The sequence below is a fragment of the Falco cherrug genome, chromosome 1, assembly GCF_023634085.1.
Source record: "Falco cherrug isolate bFalChe1 chromosome 1, bFalChe1.pri, whole genome shotgun sequence".
Lineage (NCBI taxonomy): Eukaryota > Metazoa > Chordata > Aves > Falconiformes > Falconidae > Falco > Falco cherrug.
The window spans coordinates 119216387-119231503 of record NC_073697.1 but is presented as its reverse complement, the minus strand read 5'-3'; the positions used below and the strand labels follow the sequence as shown (position 1 = coordinate 119231503).

The window sequence follows — 15117 nt, the reverse complement described above, 5'->3', positions numbered from 1 at the left end:
TCCTGAGTTGAGTCTGTTTTGCCTGTGACAGTAATTGGCGAGTGATCTCCCCATCCTTACTTCGACCCATGAGCCTTTTGTCATATTTTTCTCCCCCCATCCAGCTGAGGGGGGGAGCGATAGAGCAGCTCAGTGGGTAGCTGGTAGCCAGCCAGGGTCAACCCACATGTAAAAAGCACTGGTTTAATGGAGACGGGCTTTTCATGTCAAGAAAGCAACCCTTGTAGGATGTTTATGGTTCATGTATACAGCTGTAGGTTGCTTTGTTTATGGAATATACTGAGCAAAGAATAATGCTTAAAGTAGGGTTAAAACAAGATACACAACTACATTACAAATCCTTTGGTCACAAAATGTACAACCTTCAAGCCTAATTCCCACTCAGCTCTATTGATAAAGAGGGGCATCAGTTAAAAAAAATTCCGTGAAAAACATCTAGACTGCATTATTTACTGTCAGCTGGCAGCAATGGCCTTTATATTTAACACTTTTTATTCTAGAGTAATTTTTGCTTTGCTTTGTCTCTCTGCAGTACCCAAAGCTTTTCAGTACAATTATGCAGCTGATCCTCTTTTGCTCCATTCCCTGCAACTTTGGGTCAGGGCAGAGGTGGAGGGGTCAGCCCCGCAGCTACCCCACGCAACAATGCTTCATTGTGCACATGCTCTGCGTGAAGGAGCTACAGCCAGCCCACGTTCCTCTGCAGCTTTTTGCTTCCCCTGCCCAAGCAGAAAGCAGGACTGGGAAAGGCAGCCTGTCCTTCCCTGACAGAGCCCACAGCCCCGCTGGCTCGCTGGGTCACTGCCTCCCTGCTCCAAGGAAGGAAGCCATCGCCACTCTGAGCAGACACTTCAGACGACCTGATGCACGAGGAGGGAAACAACAGAGAGGAAGATGTATCAGAAGGGCACTTTTTTTCACTTTTTGTTTACTGTCCTACACTCACATGACCATGTACGTTAAGTATACATCCCACGTAATCACAGCATTTTCCTTTGCTCCGCTGAGTGGCAGAAAAGCAGATTCACCCAATGCAGTGGTCAGGCACAGCATCACACAGTACCTGCAGAACTCTTCTGTGACACAGGGCTCTTTGGAGTCCCAGGCACACTGCTTGGCCTCTCCCAGGTCGTTTCTGTTGAAGGGAAACATCAGTGTAAGGGTGATGGAGGCCTTGCACACACCCACCAGAGTTACGTCTATTACACACATACAAATGGATCTGACCCTCAGTGTTCTCTGAAGCAGGTTCTTGCTCTGTGATGAAGGTGCCTGCAGGTCCCTGCACTTCCCTTCTCCCATCTCTTTCTGCTGTCACTCCCCAGCCCTGGCTCCCTTGGCAGCCAGCTGGGATGGGTGGAAACAGAGCTGGAAAGGGAGCTGCATCACTGGTTCTTCTAGCGCAGGTCTGCCTCAGGGCTGTGCTCTGCGAGAAAGCAGGGATACAGCTGCAGCACAGATCGCTGCCTGTAAGCTGAGAGCCTTTCCAGGTGCAATTAAATCAAGCCCGGCCTGGGGTCCCACCTGCAGCCCACTGTGGGTATGGAGAGCTGCCTGGCCACAGCTGCTGCAGCACAGCCAGCCATGGTCCTTACCCGGGCAACAAGGACCGCGCCGTGCAGTGCCTTTGCATGCGCTCTGCACGAAAGGCGGCTGTGAATGACTCAGAAATGTGGTTTAAGTGACATGTACACAGACTGTAGCAATTTTTTTTCCTTCAAAAAAGCTATTTCCCTGGCAAATTTCCTTTTTTCCACTTGGGTCCTTCAGCAGCTGGGATACGCAAATGTATGTCGCACCAGTTTTGATACTCAAAAGACTGCTGCTGCTTTTCCCCTCTCAGTTTCCTCCGTAGTTTAACCATTCTGCTCATTTTCTCTGCAAATGGAAAATTACTTTTGACCACATGCTAAATACAGAATATTTAATTGCAAAACTTTGTGAAAGTTTCAAACAGCAGACAGTGGGGTTAGAACAGCAACTTCTGCAGAAGTCTAGCTGGGAAGCCCAAGCCACCATTCCTTTTGAATAAACATGCTGGTACCAAACCAAATAAACAATACTATTTGCCAACGTCAAATAAGAAAATAAGCAAGTCAGTGTCATCAAGTCAAAGGACTACTTCAGCCGCTTGGTTTGGAACGGTCATTTCTAACATCCCAACCAACAGCCATCTAACCCTGCCAAAGCCTGAAATCCTGCGTCTCAGTATTCCAGATGAACATAGCCCAGCAGTCCTGGAGCAGAGAGGCTGAGGGCGCTGCTGGCTGTGACAGGTTAGGGTTGGCAGTCCACACTTCCATCGGGGCACGTAAGGCCTCCTGACCTGGGTGACCACCCATTTGAGCAAAAACCAGGATGCTAACAAGTTTCAAGAACCATAAAAGGCCTGTTAGGTAAAGAAGGGTATACTGTTTTATCTTATACTATCTCTATATATACATTCATGCACATATATACACATACAGATGTCCTCAAGGGTTGTGTTACATTCCTTATTACAGGAAAGGACTCAGGATTACGGATCCCAAATGGAGGAAGGTGCCATCCCCCACACCTGTGATGCCCAAAGCCTGGAGACACACACCTTGCTTTCCCTTCTCTCCCCTTCTCCCAAGCCACAGCATGCTTTTTCTTGCAAACAAAAATACTTTGAGATTTTATTATTTTTTTTTCATTGCAAGTACAAATCCTGGTGGACTAGAAGCTTTGATGAATCAAGGGGAACTATTTAAATTTTACTCACTTTTTGTGAATTGGGTAGTAAGTTAATAAAATCCACGCTAGGCCATGAGAAAGAACTGGAATGTGTTTTAACTAAATGGGAGGAAAATCAAATGCTAAGAGTTGTATTTTATGAGTCATCTTGTCTTGGCTTAAAATACATGAGTGCATGGTTAAATAAAGACAAATTCTAATTTACATTTATTGTAATGCAAAGGTAAACAAACGTGCTACCTACCTTTATGGTAGATTTTTTTTTCCCCTAATGTAAACTGTTGATTAATGAATAATGAAAGTAAGTTGAGTTGAAGACAAGTGTTTTAAAGAATGGCTTATGGAGATCTGTGTGGTGGGGCTGTGATGCCCACTCATGCTTATGCCCAAGTGCAACCAGTGGGGTAACATGTTTTTGTCAGAGCTGACTGACATTAGCAGTAAAAAAAGTTACCTTCATATTTGGCTTGGGGTTTATAATGCAAGCTTGTCTGTCTGCAATATTTTTGCATTTTTGAGACCGTACAGAGGAATGTACTTAAAACCCCAACAAACACATTTGAAATATAATGAATCTGTTAAAATTACCAGCTGCTTCTTGGTAACTGGCCTCTACTTTGTCTGCTAGCTGCTCTAGAGCTGGTGTGAAGTGCCTAACGCTTCCCCTCTGCCATGCGGAAGGCCCAGATACGTAACTTCAGGGCAGAAATTTATACATGAAAGAGCAGTGCCCAGTGGTTAGCATATTTGTGAATACAACCCAAAACACTCAGCGTCTGGGCAATTTTTTTTAAAATAGAGTGATTGTGGAGTTATGCACATTAAAAAGAAAACAAAAAAAATGCTATAAAAAATGCATAAAATGGAAATAACATCTTCTATTCGGTAGGAAACGCCACAAAAGAGTGGCTTTAACCCCATTTATTTTGAGTGCTAGGAGGAAAAAAAAAAAACCCACATCTGCACGCTAACAGAATCATTATTCTGGCAGCCCAGGCAGGGACAGGAGGGAACCTCGATCAGGATGCATGCTGTGCCATCTGCTGGAAGCAACTCCATTTACCAAGATAATACTGTAACATGACAAATGTCTGCAGCTTAGTCATGATTAGAAGTGAATGGGGGTGGGCTGTGTGTGATCATTTTCCACAACTCCACAGAAAAGGCTTGGTGAGAGACAACACCTTGTTTGATATTCCCAAGGCAGAGTCTCATCTTGGAGTACCAAATGCAGCGTTTGATCTTGGTGCTTGGAAAATCTTGTAACCCTGTGGTGAAACAATGGTCGCTGCTATTAAGAACAGATTCAGTATCAGACAAGATTTTACATCCCACTCAGTTTTCCAGAGAGGATGCTGGGGTCAAGCTAAAACCTCAAACTCTGGGAGAGTGTAATTTAGCACTGGCAGACCAACGCTGACAAGCTCTGTCCTCCCTTATCAGCCACAAGTTAATTATTCTATTTAACCAACGAGGGGAATAATCAGTAGTTTTCTTGTCCCTCTCTGGACTGCAAAGGAGGTCTGTGAACAAAAAGAAGTCCTGCAGCCCTGGGAGATATCTGGAAATTAGTTACTGAACAGCAGGGCAGCAGAAAGCCACTTGTTCAAACTGAAATGACGTGGCAAGAGGAAAAATAGAAGACCCAAGCTACACATGCCAAAAGAACCAAAGAGGGTTTTCACAGATGTGGTTAAACATTTCCTCCCAAAGGAAAGCGGAAACCTGTGCTGTTTGGGGCAAGAAGTTCACTTTGCATCTGTTCGGCAGAACGAGAAATAACATGATGGGTCAGGCTTTCAGAAAGCCACACACCCTGGGACATCGTGTTAGTCAAGAACCACAGTTTCTGGGGAGGTCCCAATGCAGGTGATTTCTGTGATCAAAGCGTAGCAGCTGGAGAAGGAATTCTGTGTCCCTTCTCCGTGAAGCCAGTAGTGCTCTGAGGTCAAAGCAGTTACTTTCCAGCCTGAACATACAACACCAGCCAAACATCAGGACTTTAAGGTCCACCATAATCCCTCCTGAGTGTGCTTAGATTGCCTTCCAGAATGGATTTAGTACCTCTGAATGGTGTCATGTGTAGTGCTACTTTAGGAACTGAATGCTCCATAGTTTCTTTGCCCAAACTACAAGAATGTGGCACAGGAAGCCCGAGGGCCCCGGGTCTGCTTACTGCGCAGAAACTTACCCTGGTCTTACGCGTCTGTAGTAGCTACTGTGGATCGCCCAACTGCTGGTGCTCCCTCACGTCTTTGGAAATAGGTTTGGAGTTTGGTTTGGTTTTAGCAGCAATAAATCTGTAATGCTGAGCAGCTCCAAGCCCAGTTTCTGCCCTGAATAACACGAAGCTGTGCGGGCTGCACAGGTCACTCTGGCATGGATGAAGAACAGCCACAGACTGTCTCTCTCCTTAATGCCACAATAAGAAACCCTGGAAGAACCCAAGATGTTCCTGAAAACATGCAGAATTAGAAGTGATATTTGCAGTAGGGTAGAACAGGCCCCGCAGCCCTACCTCATCTTTTTGGGGGTTCACTTTGCTTTTGCCAATGGCACGTAGCAATCACCTGTCTGTGCAGACCGTTTGCAAACCTCCCAGCCTCCCTTTGCTGCTCCACTGCATCTCCATAGGCTTTCAGCAAGGTCTGTGGCCTGTCTGTGGCGCCCCAAAATGCAAAGATTGGTGGAACCTGTGAGTCGAAGGGAGTGCAAACAGCCCCGCGCTGGAAACTAAGGTTCCCTTACAGCGCAGTACGGCACCCCCAGCCCAAACCTCCTGGCTGCCCCAACCGCCACGCGCCGGCTGGCTTTGCTGGGAGTAAACTTCACCTCACTAGCGGGAAGCAAAGCACTGTCCGTTATCTCCCCTTTCTGATGAAGATCTTCCCCACATCTGTGATGAATCAGAAAGGGTTTCATGGCACTTCATTTCTTGGTATTTTGTGTGGGAGAACACAGCCCAAAGGAACGGCGGGGGAGCGGGGGAGTTCGTGCCTGTAAGGAGAGGAAATCACCCGCAACGCCTGGAGACCAGAGTAAACCTTTCAAAACACTAGAAGCAGTTGTGTGTGAATGTGAGCACAAGGAAAACACTTTCCTCCTTAATCTGTAGAGGATGTGTAGCACAAGGAAATTTTGTTTCATTGGAATGAGGAGGTCTCACCTGTGCATCATTCACAGAACTAACTCCAGACCAGGAGGAACCATCTTGGCTCTCCCCTCCTGACCTGCAGACCAGAGTCCAGGGACAATCCTGATGTAGAAGAGCAGCTCTTTTGCCTCTGTGCTCCAGCATTTTGGTCCAGTGAACCCTGCAGCACTAAACCTGATACTGGCCTCCTATAGCAACATCAGCTCAAAAAGGCCAACCAACCAGTCCATGCACGAGCCTCTGAACTGTGACATGGTCCTCTACACAGTGTCCTCGCATGGCACTGCAAGGTCACACTCCTCCACGGGCCTCCCAGGACCCTGACCTTTACTTCCATCCTCACACCTAATGAAAATAGACAAGAAAAGCAGGTAGAAGTGACAGAGGCAAATCTCTCTGCACCTGCGCAAAACATGAGATTCAACCTTGCAAGTGCTGAAAGCAGAGCATCACGTAGCGTATGAGTTTGTTCGGGGGGGGGGGGGGTGTGCAGTGTCAGAACTGGAATCCAGCTCTGTCCCATAGGCAGTCCAATAAAAAAAAAAAAGAGACTGAGGCTGCCATACAGCTTTTACCCTCGGTCCCAAAACAGTGCTGTGGAGACAGGCTCCATCCGAGAGTTCTTGAAATCTTCTGTCCATGTGTTGAGGGTTGAGGTGCTTGTCACTACCTCAGCAGCACAGGAAAAGCTGCAGCTGACAGCAGTCCTTACTTGATATTTCAAATTGAGCACGGAGACCTGTACCGTGCCCCTCTTTTACTAACACCATGTAACAAAAGCAAGCCCTTCATTGCAGGCTTAGTAGTTATAATAATGCTATTTCCAGCACTCCCTGAGACACACTTTGTTCTTCTAGGTTTTAGGCCACTTTACCAGGGTGAGTTTCTGTATCACCCTTTTGACAGGGCATCCTGTGTCAGAGGGAAGCTGTCACTAAAAAGCTTTATCTGTATAAGAAAAAAACATGTAATAAAAATGCTTGACATCTCTTCGGTGTTTCCACAGATGAATTACTATTTCAGCTGTAGTTCATAAGTTTGGAGTAGGTGTTGACCGTAGCTAGTGACATATGAAAGAAAAATCTTGACCCACAGACTAAATCCTTCCAAGCTCCTTAACTGACTCAGAGAGATGGAAAAATATTATGCAGAGGAAGTACTAGAGTAGGTCATGGTTATATTCGTTCCACCCACTGATATCTCACTTCAGGTCTAGCAAGTACTTCAGAGGAGGCAAGAACTGTCTGCAAGTGATGAACTTCCTCACTGTTTTCCAGCATTGCAGACTGGCTGTCTTCAAGGAGAGAACCCCTCTAAAGCATCTGGCTTTGCTGAGCCCCAGGCTGACGTGCGCACTCTGGCTCTCAGGGACGTGACAAGGTGTGCTGGGCTGGAGCTCCAGGAACATGCCAGTCTAGCTGAACGACTGGGTCATCTCTCTCAAAGAAATGGCATGCTTCCAGCTCGCCTTCAGGTTACTTTCTAACCAAGAGAGGATGAAGTAAGTCTTGTTTCTCCTCTGAAAATAAAGACTTCAAGATTTGGTAAAGGTTGGAGGTAAAGTTACAAAATGACCAACTGTTGTTAGTAGCCTTAGGGCCACCCTTAGCCAGCTTCATTCCAGGCTGTGCTTGGGCTGCCAGGATAGATCCTGTATGCATTTCCTCTGAGAACTGGCCACATTCCGAATTCACCCAATTCCCTTCCCCACTCACAACAGCGTCAGTGAAAATGCAAATATCACTGTGTGATCGCAGGGCAGAAAATTCTCCTACTTAGTCTGTTGTCATCCTCCCATTACTCAGTGAAATGCAGCATTATTAAAATTGCTTTCATATCCTTGATTAAGGTGTAGCTTACAATGGTGCAGTTGGGAGGTTTCCTTTGCACCTGGCACCTCTTAATTTAATCCTTTTTATGTACTTACAATGCTCAAAAACTGTGCGTTTTAGGAAATAATAGTTGAGCTTGCAACATACTAATGTTCCAGTGCTCTCAGCTCTGGCATTGCTGAGAAGCCACGAGACATCAGTGAATGGTGTATTTTAGGATGGATAACCCTGTAACACGCCGAAGTCCCTTAGAGTTTCTGTGGGTATTCTCTGCCCCAGGCAAAGCAATGACAAAGGAGTTGCGTAAAGCATGACCACAACCACCGTCACCATCTCTCACCTGCCCATGTTGTGCCAGGCACTGCTCATGACAACAGCCTGCAGCTGAGGCACCAGGAGGACAAAGACCGGTGGAGTTTCCAGCTGTGGATTCCAATGGGGCTTCGACATGTCAGTGCTTAACCACTCAGACTGGGATGTTTTAGCAGACACTGTTTTGGTGCCCTGGGAAATTGTACTTGCAAGACAAAGACAGCACCATGCTGGATGGAAAGAACGCAGCTGCTCACTAGCCGCAGGATGTTTGAGGTCTCTAAGCACTAGTTTTGCGAGGGAAATGCAACGTGTTTATGGCACTGAGTTTTCAGCGACTGCTCAGGCGCTGGCTAGAGAAGCACGTGCTGTTCCTGCTCTTCCTGGGGTCAGCAAGTAGGCTGCAGGGTGCAGTGGCTGCACAGCTGGATCAGAGCCTTGCTTGGAGTTAGGAACTTCAGTGGAAGAATGGTGAAGGTTAAACCAAGGTAAGCAGGAAAGAGTACCCAGGAGGACAGAAACGGAAAAGCTGACTGGTAGTACCAGGAGGACACCAAGTAATACATAATTTTTTCAGGCAGCTTGGGAAAATTTTCCCAAACCCCTGAAGTACTGGACTTGAGATTCCTTTCAAGGAAATGACTGCTTGCAGCTACATGTTTCAGGACTGCCTAGGAATCTATGCCCCAGAACTTGCTGTTGCAGGTGGCATTTTACTGATGATGGTGACGATGAGACTACATGGACCTTAGTTAGGATCAAGATAACGTGAAAAGAGAATTCCTGCTTTCCAGCAGACAGAAAACTGTTTAGTAAACGGGAAGAACATAACACCACAGACAAGAAAATCCTGGAAATAAGGACACACCATGTAAGGCTGACCTCAGCTGAGAATGCAAGATGGCAGCAAGCCACGTGCACACTTGTGTCATAAGTATATAAGTCATCTTTAATGTCATGGACAAGGTAGCTGGAGTGCTATTGTTTGACTAATGCAAGAGGCATTACAGCTGCAGCACATCAGAGAGTTTCTTCAGCATAATCAAATATTTTCCTGCTGAATCTACCACCCACACACAGTTGTAAACCACTCCCATAGACACTGAGGAACTGTATGGTTAACCACATAGTAGCTATGCATTCTGGGCACATTGGCATTTTTGAACTCGGCATGGCAGCGTGGTCCTAGGGCTCCCCTCTCAGAAAGCACACTAAGGTCACCCCTGCCAAGCAGCCTGGGAACTTTTCCATGTCCTTTTACATTCCAGGTTACATGCAGTGTCATCTGCTCTGCCAGCACCATTCAGTCAATGGCTTACAACAGTCTCACATCTGAAAAGAGGATTAATGGGATGTGAAAGCAGAGGAGATTGCTCATCCCAAGTTTTCTTAAAGATGGGTAAGTATTGCCCATGCACAGGAGATGGTTTTAAGAGGCTATGCAAAGCACACAATTCTTTACACCTTTCAGAGATTGGATAGCATCTACACCCTCCCACCCTGACTGCTTTCCACCTTCTCTGCCCCTTCATTTACCCATCCTACCCTATGCCTTTACATCCTTCCCCATCACTTGCGCCCGGACTCATGTCTCCTCTCATTTGCAATCACAACATGGAACTGCAATCATTATTGATAAGAAAATGTCATACTAGGGAATTACTTCAGGAGCATACATTTGTTTCAGATGATGACAGTGCAGTCCTGGGAAAGGGAGAGGCTCAGCCCCAGTAAGCTGCATTAACTTGCCAGCAGCCCTGATAACTGTCTGAACCAAATATGAAGCGTTGTAAAGGGATGAGGCAGAGGAGAGCAGTGCTATTCTCCTTGCTTTAGGCTCTGAAAATGCCAGTCCGAAGCCTGCTACCAACCCCCTGAAACAGCAGCAAGTAAATAAACATAGTTGTTTCATAGGGACTGTCAGATGTCTGGGGCAGAAATAATTTCACCTTACCTGCACTCGCCTCCAAAAGACCCACGGGTCGTCCAGCTGTGCTCAGGGTTCAGTGTCAATGTCAGCCCTCTCTGTTTGCCCTCTCCCAGACAGGGCTTCTTCCTATTCACAGCCTTCCCATCAGCTCATATGCATGAAAGGTTTTGAAAGCTTCACACACAGTGATTTCGCAACCCAGACCAGCCTGGGGACATTCATATCTTGAAATTCCAGCAGAACAACAATGCTTCTTGCTGACTTGCTGCAATGGTACCTACCTTGGGAAGAAAGGGACAGGGACACCCCTGTGCATAGCCGGGTACAGGCAATCTCAGCTGGATGGAGAAATGGACACAGGTCCTGGGGGGGGGAGCGCAACAGAGGCCTCCGGAGCATCACACAAACATCCCTCCAAACCCCTCCTGGCCACGGGGAAGGATTGGGCCTGAGAGGGGTGGGTGTCATGCCGTGCTCTCCCCATCCGGAGCCACAGGCATGGTTGCTACAGCCCAGACTTCATCTGCAGGGCAGCAGGAGCTTCAGGAGATGGGGACAAGGAGACTGGGCTGATCGCACACTTCAAACAGCCAATTCCTCTTCCCTTGGCACATGCAGTGGGTGTGGGACAACACACTGAGCGCACATCAGAGGACTTGTGGTACTGCAAAGCGCTGTGTGCCTGTGGATAGTAGTACTGAGGCTGAAGAAACCAAGGAAGCATGGGTGTGGAGATAGCCAAACGCTGGCTAGGAGATTTTAACATCTGAAATTTGATGGGTAAAAAATCCAAGGCAGAGTAGTATTGTTCAAGGGCACAGAGACAGTGCTGCAGAAAAGCCAGTATTGCAGCTCTGGGGAGGACTGTTCCACCTTCAGAGTTACTTCTCAGAGTAACCATTGGTCTCCCATTCATTGCCCAAACAGCAGAAAATTACTTCTCCATCTGCTGAATCAAACCTACGAGCACTGCACGCCCAAATGCATTTTTTTTTTTTCAGCCCAGACCTAGGAGTTTCTAGCACATATAGAAGCTTTCCGTGGGGCTTACAGCTCTGCAACAACAGAACAGCTCCGGCCAGCCCTATGCTGGAGCTACCTTGTGTGAGGCCAGGTGCTGTGGGGAAGGTGCTGTCCCTGAGACATCCCTGAGCTGTGCCTGCAAAGCCTGCCTTCTCCTTCCACCGCCCTCCTGCCAGCTGCCACGCGGCCTCCCACCTTCTTAGTACTCATGCAATGGAAGTATGTAAAGACATATTTCTTTCCTCAACCATTGCTATGCCAACAAGTCATATTTCTGATATGTCCTAAACCTGTCAAGGCTTCCTGCCCCGGGATAAATATTTTTGCCCTGGTCTGATTTGCAGAGCTGTTGTCCTGGCCTTCCAGCTCCTGTTATTTAAGTAACCCCCATGAGTACCGCAGCTTTTCAGACAGTGAATCTCCCCCAAAGCGCTGTCCCTCTGAAGTGTGAGCACACGCGCAGGTGTGTGCTTGTGTGCCTGTGTGAGCCGTCGGGGTATTTGCAGCTGCTGTAGGAACCACGCATAGAAATGGGGTGCGGCATTTTACAAATGTCCTATGCATCCTATGCATCCTATGCGCTGCTGGGGAAGAAAACCAGGGCAGGTGTGCTGGATGTGAGGTGTGCTCACCAGATGACCTGATGGGAAGAGACTGTTTCACTGTGCAGCCCCCTCTCTGCCTGCTGACCCCATTGTGGCTTCATTCTGCTATGGGAGTAGGAAGGGGCAGTAACCCCATGCAAAGAAACAGGACATTTTTTAAGTTCCACTTCGGTTCTAGGCTGCAAACTCAGGTCCCCAACGAGATTCACTACAGCCAGCTTTACCTGTCTGTGGGGTCGGTATTGTCACCGAAGCTCTCCTTAGAGTCAGTGAAGAGAAACTGGCACTTACAGGGTGTAGCCCACATTAGCTATTTTAGATACCTACATCAGGAAGACAATTGAGAGGTAAAGACAATTATTTCTTTTCATGAATAAACAGTGAGACCGAAAGACCCCATTCAAACCGAGTTGTCCACCGTGCAGATGGTATCTTGTCAGGCAAATCAACATCTGCCCTGCTCAGACGGTGGTAGGGATGGTGAAACCTATCTAAGGGCAGGGAGTGAGCATCCTAGAGGCCAGTCAGTGCTGCAGACTGACAACAACGACAATGACAACAACGACTAGGACAACGACAAGGACAGCGGGTTGCAGCCGGGCAGCCATGCACTCCTTTGCATGCACTTCTTTCCAGTTTATCACCCTTTCTCGATGGTGTCCTGGTTTTAACAGAGTGCAAACGCGCATTTAACTCTCCGAAACTCCGGACAGGTATCCTGACTGTCCTTCCAGCACAGGACTCCTTGCAGAGTTAATGATGCAAAATGACTGCTACAGAGAAGGGTCTTCCAGCTGTTTTACAGTGGCTTGGCATCTCTCTCCTCTTTCTTACATTTTGACATGACAAGCTTGGATGTCTAGATGTTGCACAAGATAGATGCCAGGCATCCTGACTGTAATCTAATTGATGCAGACTCAACCTTCTTAAAGCAGGCTATACCATGAAAACAAATTTTAAGTACACTGAAATTCTCTTAGGCTTCATTCTGAAGACCTTTTACAGGTCAGAGGCCTTTAAAATGGTTTCAAGATTGAGTCCAACCAGTTTCAAAGGATGATAAATGTGTTTATCTGGTTGGGCCATCAAGTGGAGATAGACAGGAATGGGCTATCTTTGTCGCTGTCTCATTTACCTGTGCACAAGTGTTTGTTCCATACAGAGTCACCCCAGCTCTTTGATTACGGATTTTTCTAACACCTTTTTTCCCACTTAAGAACATTGCCTCATAAATTCTATTTCTTTCCAATTAAGAACCAATTTCCTTTTGTTTTTCACATAAAGGCAATGAAAATTAGATCACACAACAACACTCATGGTGGAAATACGATAATGGTCAGATAGGATCTATGGATGCACAGGCAGATAATCACAATGTGGAAGGACACTAACCACTGGAAAGAGCTGACAATAATATTAATGCCTCACAGCAGGGGAGGGTTCTGTTGTGTTATGAAGGCTCAGAAGGATCGAGATATTACCTGCGCCTAAAATCCCATTTTCCTGCCCCAGGAATTGGAAGGGATACTTGAGTTCCCATCTCTGAATAGCTCAAGCACCAAAAGCAAAAACCCTATTTAATCCAAAAAAAAAAGCTTCTTCACTGTGTGAGGAAGGAAGCAAATGGTGAAGCAGAGTTGGTGCAGTGCCAGGCACATTCAGAAAAGCAGTTTGTTGGATGGACTGGTCACCCAACACCTGCTGTTTTCAGGAGAAGGGAGCAGAACTCCACAAAGGGGTGAGCTGGGGAGCAGCACAGAGCCCCACTGCATCAAAACTCATACAGCTTTGCTCGCTGATCTTCTTCAAAGGCTGTGCCCCCTCCCTGCTCCCAGCAGACTGACTGCGCAGTGTGGAGCCCACCAGCTGCTTCTGCCCCATGCTTTGCTGGCTAATCCTGCCTTTCCCTGGAGAACAGGAGGGCAGGACTACCCAGGAAGGAGCAGGATCTGTCCCAAAGCGCAGTGGGAATATTCAGCACAGGTGCATGGGGGTACACATGAAATGAAAGCACAGTAAATGTTCCTCTGAACTCCTATTGAGATTCTTTGACTTAGACAACCAGAAAAAGCAAACCAGCAGTTGAGTGACAACAGCCTACTTAGATGCGACATATGTAAAAACTGGGGAAACACAAAGATACCAAATAAAGTACAACTCTCATGTGAGTTGCAGGCATTTGTCATCCTCTACACTAATAAATATTTTTCATTTAGGTTAGGCTTTACAGACTGAAAAAGCAGGCCTGACAGGGATTTCAGGAAGTCATTTTGTTCCTGCTGTGCCCCAAAGCAAGGCCAACATGATTTTTCATGGTTTTGCGTAACCTGCTCTTAGAGACCTCCAGTGATGCAGACTCCCACGCAACTCCCTACTCCCACACTTTACTATCTTAGAGAGCTTGGAAGAGTTAGAGCTGTCCTCATTGCAACCAAAGTGTTACCCTGTCTTCTAGTGACAACAGGCATTGCAAACCGTCTTCCCCGCCACAGCATTTTATGCACTTGAAGCCTACTTTTGTATCCCCATCCACATCTTCGCTTTCTTAGGGCAGACAGCCCCAATCTCTCGACATTTTCCCACAGGCCATGTTTTCCACATCTCCCATCATTCTTGCTACTCTCTTCTGGGCTTTATCCAACTGGCTCACATCTTCCCTGAAGTGTAGAGTCCAAACAGACAAAATATTCCAGCTGAGGCTTTATAATTTCCTTGTAAAGCTGGAGGCTTACTTCATGCCTCACACACAACATTGCTGTTTATACAATGGAAAATGCTGTCTGTTTTTCTACCAGCACAACACTGCTGGCTCACACTCAGTTTTAGATCCTCCAGAGCCCCTGCGTCTTTTTGTCTGTAAACTTCTCCATTGCCTGTCTTTGTCACTTAAATATTTCTGATGAAATATCCAATCTTAAGTGCATCTTTACTGAACAGCATCCTGATCTTCCAGCGTGTGCCCTCAGCTGCAGGATGACTGTGAATTCTTCGCTTGTTCTGTGCAGCACAGCATGTTCTCTCCCTGCTTCAGTTAAAATTAACATCTGAGTAAGTACTGTCAATGTCAACATGCCATTCATTACTGGAAATCCGACAGATCCCCGCAGGATTTCCTTTGGTGCAAATCTCCCTTTGACGGGACCGCTGATTACCTGGGCTGAGTATGATCTGCCAAGCAGTTTTGCACTCTTATTGTCATTTAACTATGGTCCCCTTTCTCTTTAGTTTGTTTTCCCTTGAGCCAGCTTTCAGACTGTCTTTGCTGCTTTTAAGACCTGTCTTCCTGTAAATGAGCTGCCTTTCCTGCACTGGGGTCTCTGCTCACAGACCTGCCCTGCCCAGAGGCTGTATACATGTTTAACCACAGTCCTACCAGGTGAGAGGGCACATACCTCCTCTGACTACTGCTTGTCAGTGGTGGAAGTGCTAAAACCGCTATGAACCAGCCAAAAAAGCCTGCTCTTGCTAGTGCCCACCTTCAAAAAGGTGGTGGGTGGTAGCAAGGGCCTAGAGTAGGGCAGGGGGATGCTCTGTTGTGCCCTT

The 15117-nt window shown here is 46.9% G+C and overlaps 1 protein-coding gene across 4 annotated transcripts in view; it reads right to left on the bottom strand.

The window, feature by feature from the left end:
• GAS7 (growth arrest specific 7) overlaps positions 1-15117 on the bottom strand; it is a 102788-nt gene that overhangs the window by 44811 nt on the left and 42860 nt on the right. For 3 of the 4 annotated variants that reach the window (XM_055723730.1, XM_055723720.1, XM_055723712.1), the window contains exon 3: positions 1064-1135. The exons of the other annotated variant lie outside the window; for it this stretch is intronic. In XM_055723730.1, coding sequence (XP_055579705.1) covers positions 1064-1135 — 72 coding nt within the window. The remainder of the gene's footprint in view (positions 1-1063; positions 1136-15117) is intronic. 4 annotated transcript variants of the gene reach the window in all.